The 24,308-nt window shown below is 36.1% G+C and overlaps 1 protein-coding gene across 13 annotated transcripts in view; it reads left to right on the top strand.

Moving 5' to 3' along the window:
- The window catches only part of USP25 (ubiquitin specific peptidase 25), a 126,006-nt gene that overhangs the window by 81,023 nt on the left and 20,675 nt on the right, over positions 1-24,308 (top strand). For 8 of the 13 annotated variants that reach the window (XM_040980646.1, XM_040980653.1, XM_040980656.1 and 5 more), the window contains 7 exons: positions 1,055-1,281; positions 5,654-5,724; positions 6,765-6,993; positions 7,718-7,918; positions 16,633-16,772; positions 21,477-21,590; positions 23,648-23,743. In XM_040980646.1, the coding sequence (XP_040836580.1) occupies positions 1,055-1,281; positions 5,654-5,724; positions 6,765-6,993; positions 7,718-7,918; positions 16,633-16,772; positions 21,477-21,590; positions 23,648-23,743 (1,078 nt within the window). The remainder of the gene's footprint in view (positions 1-1,054; positions 1,282-5,653; positions 5,725-6,764; positions 6,994-7,717; positions 7,919-16,632; positions 16,773-21,476; positions 21,591-23,647; positions 23,744-24,308) is intronic. The other 5 variants (XM_040980647.1, XM_040980648.1, XM_040980652.1 and 2 more) reach the window with 5 other exon arrangements.

The raw sequence follows: 24,308 nt of genomic DNA on the forward strand, positions 1-24,308 counted from the left end.
TGCTGGGATTAGAGGCGGCGCGCATATGAGATCCTGGTGTATTCAAGGTGAAGACTTTAGTGGCTAGTACCATGCTGGGCCCAAGTTTTAATTAGTTAGTAAATAGTTTAAAAGCATATCAAGATTTAGAAATGGACAGATATGTTTCATCTACTGATTCACTCTGCAAATGCCTGCTACAGTTAGAGCTGGACCAAGGACCTGGAATGTGGCATATTTCTGCTGTCTGAGTGGCAAGTACCCATGACACTGAATAATTACCTGCTGCCCCATAGGATTTATAGAGCAAAAACCTGTAATTAGGCATCCACCCGGGACTTGAACCCTGGCATTACAGTATTTGATATGGTTATCCCAAGCAGCACCTTTAACTTCTGCACCAAATCCCTTGTCCCAGGTTCAGCCTTCCTTGATCCTTGGAAGCAATACTGTTAAGTCAAGAATTGTATGGCCCACATTTTGGCACAATGGATTAGATAGGCTCCTTGGAATGCCACCATCCAATATGTGCATGAAGTCAGTTCCTGGCTGCTCCACTTTTATCTGGCTCTCTGCTAATATGTATAGGAAAGCAGCAGAGGTATTCTGGATATTGGTCTCTGACACACACCTGGGAAATGTCAGTGGGGATCCAGGCTCCTGATTTTGGCTTGACCCATGCCCAGCTGTTGTACTCATTTGGGGACTGAACCAGCGATTGAAAGATCTCCTTTTTGTGTATAGCTCTATTGTTTTGCTTTTTAAATAAATAAAATAATTAAAATCAATTTGGTGAATTAATATGAGCTGCCAAGTATTATCAAGAAACAAGTCTGCAGATTGTTTTGTCACTGATTAAAAAACAAAAAGTTGTTTTCACTTTAAAGCCAACAGTTCATTCTTTTAATAATTTCATACTTATGTTATGGAAGTCTTATTATAATATTAGATTTATTAATTTTTAAAGATGTTTTCAAATTGGAAGCTACTTTAATTCCTATGTGTTTGTCATTATTTTTGTCAAGATATTCAGGTTAAAATTTAATAGTAAATATTCTATGCTTTGAAAATATAGTCCAGCAGAGCCACAGGGAGCCTCTTCTTCAGAACTGCCAAGCACCTCGCCTTCCTCCGTTTCTGCCATTTCAACGAGAGCAGTGATACACAAGCCGTTCACCCAGTCTCGGATACCACCAGATTTGCCCATGCATCCAGCACCAAGGCACGTAACAGAAGAGGAACTTTCTGTGCTAGAAAGCTGTTTACATCGCTGGAGGACAGAAATAGAAAATGACACGAGAGGTAAGACAATTCTGGTATGCCTATTAAAACTGATATAGAAAATCACCTCTGAACATCAGAAACATTTAAAGTCATGGTTTTTTTTTTATTTTTTTAAAGATTTATTCTTATTTATTTATTGGAAAGGCGGACATACAGAGAGGAGAGACAGAGAGGAAGATCTTCCTCTGATGATTCACTCCCCAAGTGAGCGGAACAGCCAATGCAATGCTATGCCGATCCAAAGCCAGGAGCCTCTTCCGGGTCTCCCACATGGGTGCAGGGTCCCAAAGCTTTGGGCCGTCCTGGACTGCTTTCTCGGGCCACAGGCAGGGAGCTGGAAGGGAAGCGGGGCTGCCGGGATAGAACTGGGATCCCGGGCGTGCAAGGTGACGCTCCTAACCACTGCGCCACCGCGCCGGGCCCTAAAGTCACGTTTTTTCCAGAAATAGTTTAATGTAAGATGAAATAGTGTGACTACTCATGCTCCTGATCAAGTTAACAGGAGTCAACAGATTTCTTGTAATATAAGTAACTGATAATGACAGATAAAAAGTCAGATGGTCTGATTTTCTGGTTTAGTGCTCTAAATTTATATCAGACTGATACAGCTTTCTCCATTGGTAAAATGTTACACAACTCATTTTTTGTACGTGTCATTTTTGTGCTTCTCTTGATGTTTACTAAATAGAGAAGCTCAAGTAATAAGAAAAAAAAGCTTTATTCTTAAGAACTAGAAATGAAAATTTCAATTTTTAAATATGTGAAAATAAAGATTTCCAAATGTGATTTATGGACATAGTACCTGTCTGTTACCGGATATTAAACCAACATAAAGCAAGTAAGGGATGTAAGGGCATACTATGTGTGTGTATGTGTTTGAGAGAGAGAGAGAGAGAAAGTATGTGTGTGTGTGTGTGTGTACAAGTTGCCATTCCATCCTTTCATGAAAGAAAATCTATAGTTTGAGTTTATCTGTTTCGTTTGTTGTGAAGATGTGCGCTTATTTTAAATAAATGAGGTGAATACTTCATAGCTTTTATAAATTATCTTTTTCTTTGCATATCAGAATCCTCCATTTTAACCTAACCTGGTTTTATGCTGAATTTTTTAGTATGTGAAAAAAAAGTGAAAATTGCAATTTTATTTTGCAGAGTTGGAATTTATTAGATAATGCTGATGGGTTTTATATTACCAACTTTTTACTCTTAATAAGGGACAAATTTGAGAGGGAATAAGTAGGTAATTATAGTGACTAAAGCATCCATTAATATGTGTATAGATTTTTCTTACTTTTTATATGTAAAGCATTTTTTTTTTTTATATTTAGACTGTTCAACAAGAACTGATTCAACATAGAATGTTTACCAAACCCTGCTAACTGTTGGATGATTTCCTGCCAATATTGGCAATTAATTTTTTAGAATTAAATTCAGAAGGGTGAAGGCTCCTCAGCTTTTAATGGTCAAGTAGTGGTGTTTCTCCTGGGAGACTATTGAGAAATGTGGGTCAGTCTTATGTATGCAATGGACAATGGGTTCAGGTGTGATTCTTAGTTCTTAATGATGTAAGAAGCCAGATGGAGTGTACTTGACAGAGGGATGGAGCTGCGCATCCCCCTCGATCAGGAGAGGGAATAGGAATGTGAGTTCATATTTTTAAATAGATTTGTTTTCCTTGAAAGTCAGAGAGAAACAAGAGACAAAGATCTTCCATGTATTGACCAGCTCCTCAAATGGCTGCAACAGCCAGCGCAGGGCTGGCCTGAAGCTGGGAGCCAGCTGCTTCTCAGTCTATGTGAGTGCTGGGGCTTAGGCTGTGCTCCATCCTCTGTTGCTTTCCCAGACCAGCAGCAGGAAGTGGGATCAGAAGAGGACCAGATAGGACAAACTAGCACCTATGTATGTTTCAGGCACCACAGGTAGAGGATTGGCTGACTATACAACTACACAAGACCCATGAGCTCATTTTTGACTCCTAGTTTGAGAAGTTTAATGGAGATTTGCATCATAAGGTATAGATTAGGAATGATTTTCCCTGGAAATTTTGTGTTCTGTCTTTCATCCTTGTTGATAGTAGCTGTTCACATTGTTTTTAATTATTATATAGTACTCCAATTGATTTGTAAGATATAGTTTACTTAATTTCCATATGATAGTTGCTGGTCTTCTACGCACATACATGTATAATCTAGGTTGTATGTTTAGTATTTATTTATTTCCAAGGCAGAATTATAGAAAGGGAAGGTGGGAAATATCTTCTATTAGCTCACTCCCCAAATAACTGCAGTGGCTGCTGTTAGGCCACGTCAAAACCCGTACCCTGGAGCTCCATCCAGGTCTCCCAGCTGGGGGACAGGAAACCAGGCACTTGGGTCGTTATCTGCTGCTTCCCCAGGCTCAGTTAGGAGGGGGCTGGGTCTAAAGCGTAGCAGTCAGAACTCCTAGCATTCTTGCTGTCTGCCCACATTGCAGTCGGCAGCTCATCTGTACTGCAGTGTAACAGTGCTATTTTTTATTCTTAGTGTATACATCTTAAATTTAATTACTATTTTAAAAAATTGCCTTCAAGGCGGCTTCTGTAGTGTAGTGAGTTAAGCCAAGGGAAAATTGTACTCGCTCGCTCTCTCTGCCTCTCTCTTCCCCCCCCCCTTCCCCACCCCCTCTTTTTCTGTTTTCCATTCTGTCACTCTGCTATTCAATTAAATAAATAATGAATCCGTTTTAAAAATTCTCAAAGCTTACAGTCATGTGAGTTGCGTGTGGAAAAAGTCTATCAGCTATTCCTATAGTTTTTGCTTTTTAATTTTTGGTAACTTAAGAGTAGCAAAAAATGATATTTCAGTGTCTTACTTTCCTTAATGGTAGGTGAAGTTTTACATTGATATGTATAAGTGAATCTTTAACTTAAAACACGGTGACTTTTGCTACTATGGTTTTTCGTATTGCTTAATAGACAGGTTAATGTGTTTTGAGTGTTAGCTTTTGGCCAATAGTGTAGTTTGTCAATTTGACAATACTTTTATTTATATTATCTTTGTTATGATAATGCAGATTTCTTATAAGTTTTAGGTTTGAAGGTCTTATATTTTTCTTTATGTTTAGTGAGATGGGGGTGGGGAGAGAAAAAGAGATACTGAGAGCTAGCAGACACATGCCACCTCTGCTAGTTTGCTCCCCTTATACCTGCAACAGTTGGGACCGAAGTTGGCAGCTATGAAGACAGGCTAGGTTTCCCGTGTGGGTGGTACGAACCTAGTTCCCTGAACAATCCGTGCAGCTTCTCAGGATCCGCATTATCATTAGCTGTAGTGGGGAGTGGGAACCAAGATAAGTCCAGCTATGGTGGGTTAGGATGCTGGCATCTAACTATTAGGCTAAAATGTCTGCTCTTGGTCACTGGATTTTTATCAGACCTGATGGCTCTTTTCCCCATTTTAAAGTTAATAATATTTTCTCATAGTTTTCATGGCATCTTTCTAATTCTTCTGCACAAGCATCATAGTATCAGGTGGTTATAATTTATCTGTTTTTATTTAGAGATATTTAGAGAAGCTCCCATTTAAAAAATTATGAAAATTATAGATGTGCCCATTCTTATGTATGGCTAACTTTGCACAATAATTTTTACTTGAAATGGAATTAATGTGTAATGGAAAGTCCAAACTTTATTTTTTATGATATGATATTCATGTGTGTATATGCATAATCATGAAATTGTAGTGCAGTGATTTCATTTTCTCCCTAAGTTCTCCTGTTTTTATCAGTATGTAAGGTTTAGTTTTAACTTTTATTGAAATCCATTTTTATACACTTGGAAATAAGTCAATTTTATTGGCTCTGTATATTTTCTAGATGAATAATGTTCATCATTAATGTTTTATGTGTTTCTTAATTTGAAAGGGAGAACAGATAGAAGGAAAGATTTTTGCATCCTTTGGTTTTCTCCCCAAAATGCCTGCCCTAGCTGGGCCTGAATCAGTCCAACCCAGGAGCCAGTAGCTCCTCAGGGATCTCCCGGAATGATGACTTCCTCGAGTGTTTAGGCCCTCTTCTCTGGCTCGGCAGCTGGCATTGGCACGAAGCTAGAAGACAAATGAAACTGGGACTTGATTCTTGGTAGTGTGATGTGAGATTCAGATATCTCCAGTAATGACTTAATGAGCTGCACTACAACCATGCTCCTGTTTTGGTTTTTAATAATCTATTTGTGTTGTTTTATTAAGGAGAACTGTATCTCAGCTTTTACAGACTCTAAAAGTAATAGTCTTAAAAAGGGGAGGAGAAATTGTTCTTATTTCTTGTCATGCTTATAATTAGAACTTTAGTCCTTAGTTTGTCTCAGTGAAAAACACACTTGATATTAGTCATTAAATGATACCTTATAATTTTAGATTTACAGGAAAGCATATCCAGAATTCATCGAACAATTGAACTAATGTACTCTGACAAATCTATGATCCAAGTAAGTGAGATTTTGAAATATCATGAAGAATATTTGCATGTATTTTAATTTATTGTGATATTATCTTGATCTTTTCAATGTTTCATGGCATAATTTGATAAGTATGTTATAAAATAAACATTTTGTTAGGGAAAAGGATAACTAATAGTTTGAGAGTACAACTGAATGAAGACAATTTTACAAGTTTTAGAACTGATTTCCCTCATCTGGTTGTGTTCCCTTCTTGCCCTATTTAATTTTTTTTAGAAACATATTTGTTTATTTATTTGCGAGTCGGTTGGAGAGAACGTAGCAGAGGCACCGATACATCCTCCGTTAACCGACATTCTCCTCACAAGCAGCCACAACAGCCAGGCCAGGCCAGGCTCAGTTCAGGGTGGCGGAATACTGACTGGGGTCTCCCACGTGGGCGGCAGGAGCCCAAACACTGTGGTCACCTGTTGCTGCTTTGCTTGGGCCATAGCAGCGATCTGAACGAGAAGTCAGCAGCCAGAAAATGGAGCAGCACCCGCATCTGCAGCAACGCAGATGGCAGCTTTACCAGCATGCCATGTGTTCTGTCAAGCTTTTTGAAAAGCTCCTACGTACTGTTAAAAAAGTAATGTTGCCTAAGGAAGAAAAATTGTGGAAGAAACTCAAGGCTCATTTATATTTTAACTTCTGGTATACATTTTGTAATCCATTTATTGAGTCATAAATTTATGATTGCAAATATTAGACATTTCATGTGTTCCATATAAAAAGTTTATCCTAAGTTTTTTATTTAGAAGAAATAGAGTTCAATAAATATATTTGCAACAAATACATTTTTCAAATTTGAAAAATAATCTTCAAAAAAATCTACACATCTGCTTCATTGATGTGTGTTTAGTATATTTAACTTCCTTTTTTGATGTAAGTCTTAAGAAATAGTCTCGTTAATTTTCTCATTTAAAAAAAATCTGCAGTTATCGTCAAATACATATTTTGTGGGTTTCATGAACTGTTATACAATAGAAAAGTAATTTTGGTTTAAATCGCCACCTCCTACCCCTTTATAGGTTCCTTACCGCTTACATGCTGTTTTAGTTCATGAAGGCCAAGCTAATGCTGGGCACTACTGGGCATACATTTTTGATCATCGTGAAAGCAGGTGGATGAAGTATAATGATATCGCTGTGACAAAATCAACATGGGAAGAGCTAGTGAGGGACTCTTTCGGTGGCTACAGAAATGCCAGTGCCTACTGCTTAATGTACATCAACGACAAAGCACAGTTCTTGATACAAGGTAAGATAGTGAAATAAATAGGTTTAAATATAGCATTCTTTTTTGTCTAATTTCTGTTCAGCTCTTAATTTGGTTTAAGTGTCATCTCCCCAGTTGAGTTTTTTTCTTCACCTTCTAGAAAAAGTGTTTACTTGTGTTTTTGTAGCGTATGTATTTTGGACATTTGTTGTTGCTTGTTGAAACTGTCTGTGGGCTGTGTGCTTCTAAAGATTTGTTGAAGCTGATAAAATGAACTTTACTTTTATGTGTCAATATGTTTAACTTTAGGCAGTCTATTAATAATAGGAAAGATAAAGTTGATATTGCATGGTCTAGTATTTTTGTAGTGTTTTGAAAAATTTTGCTATTGATTAGCTTTTGTAATTGCATGTTTTTATCACTATACTACTTCAAATGAAAAACAATTTTAGTTCCATTGCAAGATTATGACTTTCTTTTCATGTTCTGAAAGTTTTATTTTATTAATAATGAAGTATTTTTTAAATAAGTTTTTGAAGTAACAAAGCTATAATTTTTACTCAAATTTTAAAAATCTGACAATTTTATCATTCAGAGATATTACATCATTTTTCTGGATATTTGTTTTTGTTTTTTAAAGTTTTAAATTACAATTTTCCTATACAAGTCATAGTTTAAAATCCCAATTCGGACATGTTTTATTTTGGACTTTGCATTTTTTCTTTAATTCATGATCTTATACTAGTTTTTGAAATATGATTTGCAGAGGAGTTCAATAAGGAAACGGGGCAGGCTCTTGTTGGAATAGAAACGTTACCACCAGATTTGAGAGATTTTGTTGAGGAAGATAACCTGCGATTTGAAAAAGAACTGGAAGAATGGGATGCCCAGCTTTCCCAGAAAACTCTGCAAGGAAAGCTTTCAGCATCTCAGAAGTCAAGGGAGTCTGAATCCACTGTGAAAACAGGTTTGTCCGTTTTTATTAAGTTGTATTTTATTTATAATCAAGGCTCTTCCATTTTTTTTAAAATTTTGTAAATAAAAAGTCACAGCCAACAGTTTTGTTTCCTGCTTTGCCAGATAACACTTGCTTAAACAAGTTGAGTAGCACTTACACAGTGTGGCCAGAAGTTGTTCTGAGGTTTTTAGATTTTGGAATATTGACATAAACTTTATAGCGGTAAACTGTCTGAAATCTGAATATGAGAAATGCAAAATATTCCAAAATCAGAAACTTTTGGGATTTTGGATCTCCTGGCTAATGATGCTCAACTTCTGCGTATCCTTTTTGGGTATCTGAGATACTTCATTGATTCTGCCTAGCCTGCCTACTCTTGTGTGAGCTTGACTCTTCAAACTCTTCAAACAGGCTTTGGAGATAACGTGAAACATAAACTAATTCAGAACTACAATGTGAACTTTAGTAGCTTTAAACTAGAATAAAATAATGCAATTGATATACCCTTGTGTATTTTATATGGTGCTAAAATAGCACTTTTAATGGGGAATATATATTTCCCCAAAACTAAATATTTGATATATTCCAAGTGAAAATGTATAGAACTTTAAAGCAGAGATAAGCATATAGAAATAAACATAAAAATGTTACTAGATAAACTGTTAGCTGATGAGAATAACAGAGTATTGCAATTCTTACTGTATAAAAATGATGAAAGTATACTTTTTAAATGGAAATGGTTCTTTTAATTTTTGAAAGAATGATTCTGTCATCTGATATGCAAAAATATATTACCTTTCAAATGTTTCTCTGTTGTAGTTTAATAAATAAGATAAAAATTAAACCCAGAGGTTTTCCTCAAACTCATTTATTTTAAAAATAGAATGGTAAGTTTTTTGAGTAAACTTCTTTGTTTTTGTTTTGTTTCGTTTTTCTTTTATGCAAGGTTTATGTGTTTTGCTTTTATCTAAGGAAAAGTTTCAGAAGTTTGATTGTTACATACATCATTACTTTTGTGAATTTTACATTATCATTTTGGACTTAAGGAATTATTCTTTTCATAGAAAATTTACAGTGCCACAATACAGCATTGGCAGTAGCACAGACATGTACAGCTCTGTCTATATTTATTGCTTATTTTCATGTAAGTTGAATAATTGTCACTGATTTTGATATTGAGGAAAATAATTCAGATTTTCCAAGGTAATGGTATTGTACAAGGAAAGATGCTAACACATCAGTACTTAAACATCATATGGTATATACCCTTACAGTATCTACTGAGTTAGATCTACACCTGTTCATTGAGCTTTCTTGTTATGTATTCATGGATGTCATGTAGACTGCAGTGACATCTGTGGATCTACAACAGTTAGCTGTCAGTGAGTATAAGGAGTTTTTTTTTTTAATTCAAATCAAAGTGACCATATTATAGTTCCTTTAATTTAGAGACCTGTTCCATCCCTTGGTGACGTCTTCCTTTGTCTTCTGTAATAGACTTCCTGCTTACACTGTTCCCCCAAACTTGTCCCAGATGGAGCTAATGTGTTGTTCCCCAATAGTGTTCTAGCACTGTGTTTGCATGTAGCTGTCCCTGCCCTGCTGTTATAAATGGAAGGAAGTGACTGTATCCTTGCAGTGTTAGTAAGTGGCACCTGAGCATTCACAGTCAGTCTTTGTTGATTGATTAAGCTTCAACCATATTCCTGGTTCTATGTTTTGTGATAACAAAATACTAAATTCTTCATCTTGTTAGTTTATCATGAAGCTCTCTAAATTGACAGAGTAAGCACATTTTATTTCTTCCAAGTCAGACTTATTCATATTCTCCCCAGTAATACACCTAGCTGATAAGGACTAGCCTCTCGACATCTTATTTCTTACCTTTCATGTTTGTCATCCTATTCTCTGTAAAAAGGCCAGATTACATGCCCTACACTCTGTTTTCTCTTTTATGAATAGTGCCTCCTACCATGTTCTCGAAATGCTGTTTCTGTCTTTAAAAATGTAACACTAAGTATTGATCATATGTATCCATGTGTCTTTTTTTATTATGTCAAACAAATATGAAGCCAGTGCATGTATTTCTAAGTTAGACTAGCTTGGGAGATAGATGGCCATTGTTAGTTCATGTGTGATAGTTACAGTAATCATCTTCCAGACTTGGCTTTAGAAAGCTGCAGCAATACGTCTTCGTTAGGGAGCTTTGTGTCATCCATAGAACAGACAGAAATATGTATTTTGTGTGAGTTAGTAGAAATAGAATGCATAGTCAGCATTTTGAGATTAAGGTTACTATTGAGATTGCTTTATGTTATTGTGTTGTCTTGGATACTGTATTAAGTAATTCATTCTCTTATGTTGGGGAACTTATATCACACATGAATATAGCTAACGTTAAATGAGAATGACTCAGAATGACATGTCTCCTATCATTAATAGAAAACTTTTTATTTTAATGTTCATATCATCATTTTCCTACTTGTTTAAATAGTTTTCAAAATAGTTTTATTTGGTATGCTTCCAGGACCTTAGAGAGAACCTGTGTTTAAGTCTCTGTTTTGTACTAGGATAATGAGTGAAGAGAAGTAACAAAAATACATCATATTCATAAAATCCAGTGGAATGATTTTTCCTTCTGTCCTTGAGAAACATTTTCAATAATGCTGTGCGTGAGAAGCAGTAAAATCTATCATATATAGAAAAATCAAATACCATTTGTACAAATATATATGCACACACATATCTGTACTCTAGGCCAATAAATTTGTGTGTATCAATTCTCCGCCCCCATTAATACTTCTAGGCAACAATTTTTCACTGGAGCTTTAGACCTCAGAATTTCCAGGAGTGGGTGGGGGGTTCTGTGTATTAAAACTCGATGTAGTTACTGGATTCACAATCTGTGGAGGATAGTACCAGAATATATGCTGTTGAAAGGTATTTAGATAATGCTAAGATGTACTTCATGTTAAATAGCCTGATTGTAGGTTTATGAAATGAAAAAAATATTCTGAAAAGCACTGTGAAACAGTTGAGATCCTTATATATAGTACCCTTGGATTTTAAAGCTATATAAGTAAGTAAGAAACTGAAATAAGGGTAGAAGAGAATAAAGTGAATATGGTGAATATATTCTAAACATACACCATAAGAATTTATAAAATGTCTTGAAGTAGGAGGCTGAATTGATCTGGGGCATCTCTGGGAACACTGTTGACAAGTTAAAAATAGGCCTGTAGGATGAACACCGTTTTCCGCATTTTGAGGAACGTTGAGAGCATTGACTATAGTGTTCTTAATTTTACCTCCACATCAGTGTAATGAATGACATATGGTAGATGTCCCAAGTTTCTTTTTTAAAAAATCATTTGTTTGAAAGACTTACAGAAAAAAGAGGGAGTGGGAAGGGAAAAACGAATAGAAGTAAGGAAGGAGGGCGGGGGGAGGGAAAAGGAGAGAGAAGAATTGAGGAGGAGTGAGAAGCCTTCTGTCAGTTGCTTCACTCTCGAAATGGTCCCATCAGTGAGTGCTGGCCCATACTGAAGCCAGGAGCCAGGAGCTTCCTGTGTCTTCCATGTGAATGCAGGTAGCCGTTTTCCCCGCTATTAGCAGGGAACTGGATTGGAAGTGGAACAGCTAGACTCTCACCAGTGCCCAAATAGAATGATGGTGTTACAGCTTGTGACATAACCCACTTCACCATGATGCAGACCCTGCTACATGTTTTCTCCATGGAATTTTCTACCTTTGGAGATTCCAATGATGAGTAACAAGGGGGTGTGTCTCAATCTAGCAAGATGTGAGATTGTAAGGTATAACCAGAATTTTATACAGTAGGAAGGTAAGATTAAAAACTGTGGTAAGGATGTAGCTCTGTATTCTAGATAAAATTGTAGGCTTGCCTGCTGGTCTCTCAAGTTATCTTTGTAGTGGTACCCATGTATCTGAAGTTGCAGAAGTTCTACTGGAGATTTTATGCAGCCACTCTATAGACTGCTTTCAGGGAATCATTGATTTCAAGTTCATTCCTAGAAATAGATAAACTTCATATATCTCAATCAATACTGTTTTTTAAAGAATTTATTAATTTATTTGAAAGGTGAAATTAGAGAGAGGCAGAAGCCGGGAGCCAGGACTGCATCGAATTCTCCCATGTGGGAGAACATGAAAGATAAACCGGTCATGTGTATGTAAGAGTATAGACCATTGCTGGAAATTCTTTTTTTTTTTTAAGATTTATTTATTTATTGGAAAGTCAGATATACAGAGAGGAGGAGAGACAGAGAGGACGATCTTCCATCCGATGATTCACTCCCCAACTGAGCGCAACGGCCGATGCTATGCTGATCCAAAGCCAGGAGCCAGGAACTTCCTCCAGGTCTCCCACATGGATGCAGGGTCCCAAGGCTTTGGGCTGTCCTCGACTGCTTTCCCAGGCCACAAGCAGGAAGCTGGATGGGAAGTGGAGCTGTTGGGATTAGAACGGGCACCCATATGGGATCCCAGGCATTCAACTCGAGGATTTTAGCAGCTAGGCCACGCTGCCGGGCCCATTGCTGGAAATTCTTATGTGGAGGTAGGACATTGGAGGATCCTGGTGAAGCGTCTGTAGAGTAAATAAATGATCAGAGGATACTTCAATTGCAAGGACATATGGTACATCAGGCATTGAGAAATTAGCACATTTTGGAGTTTGTATTACAGGTGAATATCAAAGACCTCTAGGAGTTAAGAATAACAAGTACTGCAGAAGTAACTAGCTATTTTTCAAATTGTAACCTGAAAAAAAATATATTAAACTGGGGCACCAGTTACTGTATAAAGTTTAAAAAAAAAAACAGGTGGTGGGGGGCATAAACAGGTGTCGAAAAAAAATGTTTGCTATTAAGTTCCTACCTGACCTGAATCATTGCAATTTTTATATGGTTGTAGCATGAGCAAAAAAATTGTATATTTCATGATAAAACCAAACTTTGTCTGCTAGTGTGTTTAGAAAAAAAAAATATAAGTATTCACTAAAGTATTGTGTGCTTCCTGCAAAAATATGCACCATAACTAGAAAAGTTACATACTGAATGCTTAAGTTGACACCATTTTATAGGGATTACTTTTTATTCTTTAAGTATGGGTAGGTAGGTAAATATATATATGAGAAATATTAATGGTGCTTATTTTGAAGCAGTGGAATGTGCTTTAAATTTTTCTTATTTTGCACTTTTTACACACTGGATAAAATGAAGATGATGCCTCTTTTTTTTTGAGACTTTTTTGTTTTAATCTGAAACCATTCTAATACTTTCTGGATTATTTTTATTTGAATTCCCTGTATTTCTACCTAAACTAAATCACTTATGCCTCTTGCATTTCATTTCAGACATTTTTCTGTTATCAATATTATATTGCTTGTTCTTGAAAAGGTTGAGGCATCATCAATAAAAATTTCCCATTCTTTTAAGATTTTCTTCTTGTCTCTGAGTCTTTATGGATCATTCTCAGGTCATATTCTTCTTTGTGTTGTACTGATATTTTGACTTACCAATAGCAAGGATCTTTGGTGAATGTTTCATTACTTCTTATCTGTTCTTACAGTGCTTTTGCATGTGCTCTTACTTCTGCCTGGAACCCTGTCCTTTCTCATCCTGAAGATAATCTCTACAAATCCTCCAGAACTCTGCTCAGTTTCCATTTCTGCTAGAAAATATTTACTAACGTGTAACATTATCTCAAGAGTTTGTATTCAGTCTAATGTGGGCTTTAGAGAACCCTTGTATGTAACTTTGTTATTATATTTAGTGCATTGTATTTTAATAGAGTACTTGCTTATCTAATTTTGCTGAGAACTTCTTAATAATGGATTATGTAAATTAACAAATTAAAGCATTGTGCAGTGCTAAAAATGACAGTCAGTAAATAGGAATGCAGTTGGAATGATGTTACAGTCTCCCTGATGTGTTCAATCTTTTTATGTTTACCTATGGTGATTACCACACTATAGTTTCTGTTGGAAAGTGTTTGGGGGAGGACAGGATGTATGTATGATGCCCTCTAGGGAAAATAGTTCTGATTGATATCTAGAGAAAATCAGTTGTCACTACTTATGTTATGTCTGGACCCAAACGTCTGTGTGGAGGTATTGCTGATACACTAAAATGTATTTGGCTGTATTGACCAGCTAATATTAAATCTTAATTCTAGGGAGTTGTTTTACATAAATTCCAAGTATCTGTAAGTTGGACCAGCTTCAGAGTAGATGTGTTTCTTGGCTCTCATTGCATTAGGTTCCAGTTACACAGGCAATGATTGACATCATTTGTTATTGTGGAAAGGTATAAATGACAAACAGGAGGGAATGCAGTTAAGTCTTAGAGCAACTGTGTAATACATCATTCATGAAATTGTCAATTAATACCTGCACTGCTAAACCAGAAGTAGTTTGTTTTCACTACCCTTCCTATCATGTAAGAACACTGAAAGGGTATCAGTCCAAAGCTGCTTCTTCATTATATAGACATTCATTTTACATCTGTTTTTCTATTTACCCTTGCCAATACTTGGAAGTTATCTGAATGTGCAAGTATCCAGACCTTTGTGTCTAATGGATGCTTTGAGTCTAACAAATTCCTTTTACTACACTGTTGCATTTTATCTAAAAGTATAGTCTTTCCATCTTGTTCTAATACCTTCTAGTGGTTACAGTGGCTTCTGGTTATATTATTCTTTGCAGTGTGGCCAGAGTAAACTTAGAAACTTTTCATATTGCCGTTGTATTTAAAACTTCATTTCCTGACACACTCAAAACTTTTAAGTGACTTGAAGCTCCTGATTTTCCCTAGCTGCTCGTGATTTTCCCTAGCTGCATCTCTTGCTATATCTATACTCTTGTACTATAGTCTAGTCACACTTTTCATTGGGTCTTTATTCTTCCATCTGGCAAAGCAACTGCCTTATCCTCCAGCTTAGAGATCAGTTTGTCATGTAGCCCACAATCTAATTTGCACAGCCACCACCCTATCACCATCTATCCCTAGATATTTGCTTAATATGGTCACACTTATATTTGCTATTCTTTGGTTACTGATTTTTTCCGTGGTTGATGTAAGCTTTTTGGAGGGAGAAACTGGTGAATTCCATGGCATCAGGAGTCCCACAACCTAGTGTAAAACTTGGCTGTTGGTAGAGGCTTAAATGAAATTTATTGTATAGATGAGTGACTTTACATGTACAATGGAATGATATGACTTCCTTTTTAATAATAAATAACTTGGCAAACATTTGAAATGTTGGCGAGCGTGATAGTTTGTCAGCAAGTAGTTAAACAAATAATTAGTTTCAATAATAGAACATTTTAGTGTTTTCCTCATATCCAATAATCAGTTTAGTTATTAGTTCATTTGTTCCATTAAGTTACTGGATACCTTTCCTATGGTAATGTTAAAGAATTAGTAATGCATAAGCAGAAGAACAACTTTGGTCTTAATATGCGTACAGTCTAACAATGGATGTAGACTGAACAAACAGCAGTAATTAAATTGTGACAGTGTGAAATGCTTTTTTAAAGGAAAGTATAAGTTACTCTATTGCAGTGATTTTCATCTGCAAGTTGCTTTTTATCCCTCAAGAGGCACAACTTCAGACATTATTGGTTGCCGATCAAGAGCAAGGTTTTTAGTACATCAGTCACATCAAGATGAAGCTTGGCAGTAATATTGACTTGTAGTGGGGAGGTGCTGAGTTCACAGACAGCCTTCTACTTAACAAAGTCATCTGAACCGGAAGTCTTAGTAATGCTGAGGCTGGCACCTGGCAGTCCTTCTGCAGCAGTGGAATGATCAGCCCTATAAGAAAATGAGTAGAAATTACCAGATTAAGGGAATGAAAGAATAAGTAAACATATAGATAGGAGGAAAAATAGAAGAGGAGACCTAAAGTTTGGAAGGGGACTTCTTGGGAATATTGAAAGGTTTAAACCAAAAGGTTGGTGTGCCAGCATTTTTTAACAAAGGGCAAAATACATAAGATATTGTTGTAGAAAAAGACAGAGATCCACAAATACAAAGTCGTATGCATGCTATAAAGGGTTGGGGTTGCTGGAAGTAGCCGGGTTACATAAATAGAATGTTTTGGTATGCTAAGTTCTCAGGCTCCGATAAGTAAGAATTTGAGATACAATTTTGAATGTTCTTCATATGATTGACATTTAAAGTTATGAATTTTCATGGTAGTGGTTTGCCAACTTGTGCTTGCTTTTCTCGTGTCAATATTTGGCTATTAGAGGTTGATTCAGAAGATAGACGGTTAGGTTTACTCAATCATAGGGTTGATCTGGTAGGTGTGAAAACTGTTACCTAGTCAGAGAAAAACAATTACTGTGCTCTCTGGGAGACCCAGCCCATAACTGTTACATGAGCCAGCTTCATTTTTATATATTTGGTAAACTGCCTGTTTTTTTTTCAAATTGAGATTTTGATACTTCACACAGAAGAAAAATTTACTGTGAATTTCTTACATAAACTATTACCAGTGCTTTCTTTAGCAGTTAATTGAGTATATCTTGTTCTGCATTTTCGGTGTTGTGTAAATTTTAGGGGAAGGGAGGGAAGTAACTCTATTGAAAACTAAAATTGGTTATTGTATAATTTCCGAATTAGAAATAACAGATTCATCTTAGTATAGACTCTGTGATTTATATTAGAGATACAATTGATTCTTTTCTCATAAAGCGCAAGCAGGAGAACCAGAATATCTAGAGCAGCCATCAAGAAGTGATTTCTCAAAGCACTTGAAAGAAGAAACTATTCGAGTAATTACCAAGGCATCACATGAGCATGAAGATAAAAGTCCTGAAACAGTTTTACAGTCGGTAAGAACTTTTCTTTTGGCTCTCTGAACACCTTCCTGCAGCATAGTGGGACAGGAAGCAGACCCCAGTGGCCACTCAGCCATGAATGTAATCCAGGAGCGCTGGGGAGCCGCCTAATCCTGGTGCTGTCACCTCCTAAGATACTGTTACAAAGTTACAGAGTTCTGAAGGAACTATTTGATTTGGAAGAGAGTACTGAAATTTAGCATTTCTCTGCCCTTCCTCCTTCCCTCTGCCTGTAATCTGATGGCCATGGAATCTTTAGGAATTTCGGATATAATTTTCATTGTTCCATGAAATCTAACTATCCTCTAGGTTAACCATACTCTAGGTTAAAGTGTTAACTAGCAAGGTACAGATGATGTTCCAAAATAGTTTATAAATGATAAAGAAGTGTCCTTTAGAATGATCATTATTTCCTTACCAGATTGTGGTTTTCAGGTCTGTCCTTTACACCAGGAAACTGAGCATGTTGATATTGTGCCATGCAACCAGTGAGCAGGACATTCAGAGAAATGCTGTTTCAAAATGCGGTACTAGAAATCAGTCCAGTTTCTGTAGTCCTCTAGGTATTATTAGTGAGCATGCACGGCTCTGAATGTGAGTTTTATGCTAGCTCCTTATAGCCCTTGAAGAATTCCTTCTTGAAAAACTAAAGAAAGTAGATCTGTCATAATTTTATGGCGTAACCTTTTACTTACTAAGTGAACTCAAGTCTAGTTGTAACCTGCTAATTGCAAGGAGACCTTTAATATGATAAAACTTCAATCAAGAATTTCAGTGAATAGGATATTGTTTCTTGAACTAAGCTTGTTAAACTAAATAATCACATTGTTATTTAATTTCCTGTTTATAATGTTTGAAAATGCATAATGTATCATATTGTCATTTAAAATATATTAATATAAGTAGATTTTGATGGTTTAAGTTTTGCAAATGCCTTTGAGGCTTCACGAAATTGAAGTGTACGTGCGTTTAACTCTAGAACTTTTCTTGGAAAATACTTGGTGGCTCTGTGATATCTTCTTACTGGGGGCATCGGAAAACCTGGGGAAGGGGGAAGGACAGAGGAGTAGATATAATAATGTAGAGATATTTTTCCTAGTATAAAAAATGAATTTACAGTGACTGATATTTACAACTTTTGTTAGTCTACATTTTCCTTACTAAATGTCATCTTTTCAGTTAATAGAAAAAAAAATTGTTAGTGTTACCTAGCTTAATAGCTTTCATTTTCCTAGTTTGTCTAATCATATGTAATTGACATTGATAGAAACCAACATTTCATTTTGTTTACTCAGTTTTCCTTGCATGAATATGATACTATAAGCTGGGATCATAGCTTGATCCTGCTTTGGGAAAGGAGAATGTCAGAGAATGAATGTGCTAGACAAAGAGTGTAAATATTTTTTATTTCTCTTGTTTTCCAGAGTAGCATCTAGCTGTTCTCATTATCTGTTTCAATCCCAAAGCATATCTAAGAACTGTGTTAATTACAGCTATCTGATGTGACCTCTGGGGCTTAGCATTGTGCTCAGTTGCTGATGAGCACTGTAACCTCATCATACTGCTTTACCAGTGGAAGTTGAAATTGGTACTTGAGCTGGAACTTGGACAAAAGACAATCTCTTACAGCATCCTGACAATCTGCCCTCTAAACTGCCAGGCCAAGTATCTGGCCCAGAAACATTTTTTAAAAATACCTAGTTTGGCTTATAGAAGGCACTAAGTCTGTGTGGTTCCTTGTTTTAATTAAATTATAAAAATTTTATTAAAAGGCACTGTATTCTTACTAGTTAACCAAAGAATTCCCTGGATAGCTTAAAACTTTATCAGTGATAGATGTTCTTCCAGTGTTTCATCTTTTTTTTAATTTTTTTTAGAAGAAAGTCTTATTGGGTCCAGTGTGATGGCTCATTGGGTAAATGCTTACATTGCATTTGCCAGGATCCCACGTGGGCACCAGTTCATGTCCCAGCTGCTCTTCTTCCCATCTAGCTCCCTGCTGGTGGCCTGGGAAAGCAGTTGAGGATGGCTCAAATCTTTGGGACTCTGCACCCATGTGGGTGATCCAGAAGAAGCTCCTGGCTTTGGATTGGCTTAGCTCTGGCCATTGAGCCCACTTGGGGAGTGAACCAGAAAATTTCTCTTGGTCTCCCCTTGGCCTCCCCTTCTCTCTATAAAATCTGTGTTAACAATAAGGATTCATAATGGTTTTTTTTTTAAAAGAAGAAAGTCTTTAAATATTTTAGTCAAAGTGAAAAGAGAAGCATATGCTAAGAATCATGCATAACTTCATCCACTAAAGTTACTTATTTGTTGTATGTTGATATGTTATTTTTTTACTCTTTTGTACAGGCATTGCTACAAGAAAATTTTATCTTTCATTTATTACTTTAAACTTATAATAACTTGTCTATGACCGTACCTCCCTGAATGCTCCCGATCTCGTCTGATCTCGGAAGCTAAGCAGGGTCGGGCCTGGTTAGTACTTGGATGGGAAACTTATCTTTCCATGCTATAAACTTGGTAAAAATGTTCAATGGATGAGTATTATTTCACCGGTATTAAATTTTTATTTATGTACCAATTCCCTCATTGTATATTTGTTTCTATTACATGTTTATAAAGAGCTAGTTGAATTTAAAACAAAAATTAGTATTTCAGGCTATTGACTTACAGTCGATTTCCCTTGGTTGAATTACTGGGTTAAAGGTATTGATGTATTATTTGGGCAGAGGAATTTCAGTTAGGTAGCTTTCTGTTACACTTCTTATGAAATCACATTTTATGATTCATGAATTTCAGGCAACAACTAATTGAAAATTATTTTTGCAACAGATTAATTAAAATCTTTAATTTTTAAAATGTAGATCTTGTTAATTTGTTCACATATGCCTTGAAAATAACAGGAAAGATAAACATATACTTTACTTCATTGTGCCTGTAAATTCTTTACATGAAAGATGTTTTTTTTCTGTGCAGGACAGCAGAATTTAATGATTACTGCAGAATCATATAAATGAAAGATTCTTCTCAACTTTTATTCCTATAAACACAGTTTTGTTTTTCATGAAGAGATTGTTATTTTATATGTGTTGCATTTACTATTTGCTATTGGTGTTAAGTTTATATTATTTGTTCTGGATGTATTTGATACTCTTTCAGATGTCCAATACAAAAGCCATCACAGCAAACTTCATACTTCCCGTTCACCTGCCTGTATTGACACTTGGGGACAGATCCTTAACTCCCAGCATCAGTTTTTGTCTTGTATGCTAAAAAGATTAAAATGCTTAATTAAATGTCATGGATCAACTATAGAATGTGTTACAGAAACTTTCTGTTACAATTACTCAAATGTAAGCAATTTAAAGTAACACAATGCACCATGTATAGGTTAGCTGAATAGCGTTTGTCCTAATCCTAGCAACCATGTAGATTGCTTATTCCCTCAAGAAAAGCTGAGACTTCAGAAAGAGACCTTTTCCAAAATATGGAAACCTTTTCCAAAATATGACCAAAAATACCATTTTTTTCCTAAAGACTGTATATATCAGCCTTGACTAACAATCTTTGTTTCCTTGTTTCATTAATATCATTCCACATGTATACTTCTAAAAATTGGAAATATTGATGTTACTGAGACCTGTATCTTAAGTGTTAATTAAGCCCCTGTAATTCCTCTTTAATAACTTAACTCACTTTATCTAAAAATTACAATTTTCGTTGCTTGTGAAAATTTTTTATGATGCAAATGACAATTACTTAAGCCACCTGCTTTTGTGAATTTTTCACTACTTTTGACATTTGTTTATGGATAAACAGTGGATATGCTGATTATAAACCCATTTGGTGAAATTATGTTTCCTTATCAAGTTTGTACAACGATGGAATTAAAACAGTTATCCAGCAGTTCCTAAAATCAGTGCATAATTTTCGTAGTACAAATTTTAATGCAGTGTTTTAATATCTGCATGTATACATATGTACATATATACATATACTTGTATAGATTTCAGGATTTGTTTTTTATTCGGTTTTTAACTTGACTGTGTTGCCCGTCTGAGACCAAGTTTTTTGGGTGAATCAATTTATAGTTTTTGAAGCAGCTTTTTTGATTTTGTGTGGATTTTTTCTTTGTGTGAATTACTGTAATTCATTAGGTTTTGAGTTATTACCAACAGCTTTGTTAAAATTCTTCACAAGAATTCATTCGATGAGTAGGATTAAAGACTCATATTCTGTAATGGACTAGAATGATTTAAACTGTATCAGTTGTAACTGCATACGTGTTGGTAACTTGAAAAAATGGACAGGTAACACTATAAGCAAAATACCCTCTGTGTTCTGGGATTTAGAAGATGTCATTTTCATATGCTAAGAAAGATTTTCTAGTAGTATTGGACATTTTAAAAATTGTCAGTACACAGCTAATAGGTATCCCAGCTGCAATATTCTTTTTAAATGTTTGGAATCCAAATTGCTTCTAGTTTTAAGCGTTTGGAAAGCAACGTGAGTGTGGTCAGTTGTTGTATTGCCACTTGACTAAAGTATTTGATTTTAACTTTCCGGTTTTAGTTGGTTTCATTTTATACCAAGCAAGCCCAGGCATTTTAAAAAGGTTTATATGACTGTGCCCGTAGTCTTGATTCCTTATTGTTTTAATTCCTAATGTTCATACCAATAATTTTTTTTCTGCAGAAACCTGAAAATGCCACAAGCAAACCAATTTCTAACCAGCGAGTTCTCGAGGTGGCGATTCCACATGTAGGGAAATTTACGATTGAATCAAAGGAGGGGGGTTATGATGATGAGGTACCTTTACCACAGTTGTCTACACTGCTCCTGCTTATTGTCTGCAGTTTAATACAAGTACCTGGGGCATGCCTGCACCCGCACACTTACATGTGTTGCTGCCTAACATTCAGCTTCACCACCCATGGTGTGAAATTTCCAATTACTAACAGAAATTTGAATTTCAAAAAGAGTAATTTGATATGAGTTAATTCTTTTGTGGAGACATAGGATCAGTTTCCTTTCTAATTCCTAGATTGTATAGTAAGGTTTGTTTGATTAAACAGTAACAATTGTTACATTTGAAACAAGTGTAACTCCCTGTTCCTGTTTTATCTGAGTTATGTGTAGTGCTACTTTGCTGCCCTCACCTAGTGGACAGGATGCACCTGACTGCACAATGAGTAGCTGGTGTTTTTACTATTGCAGCCTCTACGCATATGACTGGATGAACTGATTTGTTACTCAGCATCTGCAGGTGTTTTATGTACTGTGGCACCTCCATCTGTTTCCGTCTTACCATTTCACTGTTCATTCTCATCTGCTTAGTTTTTTTGTGTTTTTTTTTTTTTTAGCATTATGAAGGCATTTTTGGTTCTGCTCACAGATTTCTTAAATTCAGATGAAAATGATCTGATTGCTGTCTATCAGCTTATCATCAGACAAGCTATTTTATGGTTTTTCTCTTGCTGTTTTTTTCCCCACGTGTGAGAGTTTTATAAAGCTATTTCTCAATAATTACACAAAAAAAGGCCATGCTATTCTAGAGGGAGAATGGTTTGAAAAAAATACATATATATTTTTAGCACTTTATGGATATTGATGACACTGAATTTATGATTTTTAGATGACATAGTTACTTAGTGTTTGAGAGATTTATAGACAAGGAGAAAGAGATCTCCTGTTTGCTGGTTTTCTCCTCAGGTGGCCTCAAAATGGCTAGCACTGGGGCATTCCAAAGCCAGGAGTTACCTCTGACTCTCCCATGTGGGTGGAGAGACCCAAGAACTTGGACCATCTTTCACTGCTTTCCAGGCCACTAGCAGGGAGCTAGATTAGAAGTGGAGCATTCCAAACATGACCTAGCATCATAGGGAAGCTGGCTCTCAGTGGGTGTCTGCCCTCTGTGCCACATTGAAGGGGCCGGGATATTTTTTCCAGATAATATTTTTTGCATGTTTATCCCATGTTTACAATTATTAAAAAATTTACATACGAATGTGAGAGAGACCGAAAACAAAATAAGACTGCATGTTTGCTTGCTTGTTCCCCAAATGCCCACAATAGCCAGGGCTGAGCCACGTACAAACCAGGAACCCAGGACACTGACCCAGGTCTTTCCTGTGGCTGACAGGCCCTCCCTCCGTTGTCTCCAATATAGGATGTACTGGCCTTACTGACGATGCTGCCCGTATTCTCTACAATCTTAATTTATGGAACAAGTAATCAGGGTAAAGCTTCCGGCCTTAAAGAAACAAAAAGTTAGGAATGAAGTTAATCATATAACACTGTCTTGTGCAAGTGCTTCTGCTACTGGCAAAATTGTGTGTTCTTTTGTTTAATTTATTGGAGTGACAGTTTAACAGTGCACGTGTCTTTAAATTTTACAAGTGATGTATGTGGATGCAGGGCTGCTGCTCACAAAGTACTGGTTGTACAGTTGTGCAGGCGTACTTCACTGAGAGGGAGCAATGGGATTGAATTCTTCACATGCTGAACTTCCCACGCCTTGAGGAAGAAGCACCTTTTTGATAAAAAAGGAATGCTGCTTCCTTGAGTAGTCCTCTGAAAGAACACATCTTATTTGTCCAGCAGGGGGCGCCTTTTAAAATTTCTCAGTTGAGAGAGATGCCTTTTCGTAGTTTGCATGAAGGTATCTGTAACCCTGCACTATATGGATGATTTTGGAAGATGCCTACGTGCATATTGGGCCGTATTTGCTATTTATACACATATTGGACGTATAAGAAAGTAGAGAACAAAGGAATTTGAACTCACATGTGAAGAAATTATTTTAATTTTTAGAAAAAATATTTATGTTACTGTTCAAAAACTGTTATTTTAAATCCCTGTGGCAGATCATGCTGACACCGAACATGCAAGGTATTATCATGGCGATAGGTAAATCCAGGAATGTGTATGACAGGTGTGGTCCTGAAGCAGGGTTCTTTAAGGTACTATGCATATTTTCATTCTACTTTTCTTTCTCTCTCTCTTTTTAATAAGTTAAGAGTCTTAAAATGTTTCATTTGTTTAAATAAAATTTGGTTTCTTAATGTAAATTATTTTCCACTCTTAGCCATGGCCACCTGATACTCTGGGTGTTTTTCTTACGCAGCTCTGTGTCTGACTCTTTCCTTCTAATGCAGATAATTAAAGCAGAGCAAAGCATTTTAACTGAGTAACCGTAGCAGTGTGTCTCTAAATTGTTAACAGAAATTTGAATTGTATTTTGCATCTGAAGGAAATAAGGGCATTAATGAATAAGACCAGGAACTCAGTGCTTTTGACAATAGTTCTTTTAATTCTCTTTTAAGTGTATCCTGCCATTGTAGGTATAGACAGTGGCAGAGAGACCAGCATCCTATTGTCAAGATATATTTAACATTTAACTAGCGGAATGATGATCTTCTGACTTTATGAAGGACTGTACTTTTGTGACAGTGAAGTGGAAGGCAGTGGGGAGAGGGAAGGGAAGCCTCAGAGCGTACAGAACTGTAACATAACGTAAAAATAAAC

This window comes from Ochotona curzoniae, unplaced genomic scaffold, assembly GCF_017591425.1.
Source record: "Ochotona curzoniae isolate NIBS_2020 unplaced genomic scaffold, NIBS_Ocur_1.0 contig_3498, whole genome shotgun sequence".
NCBI classification, from domain to species: domain Eukaryota; kingdom Metazoa; phylum Chordata; class Mammalia; order Lagomorpha; family Ochotonidae; genus Ochotona; species Ochotona curzoniae.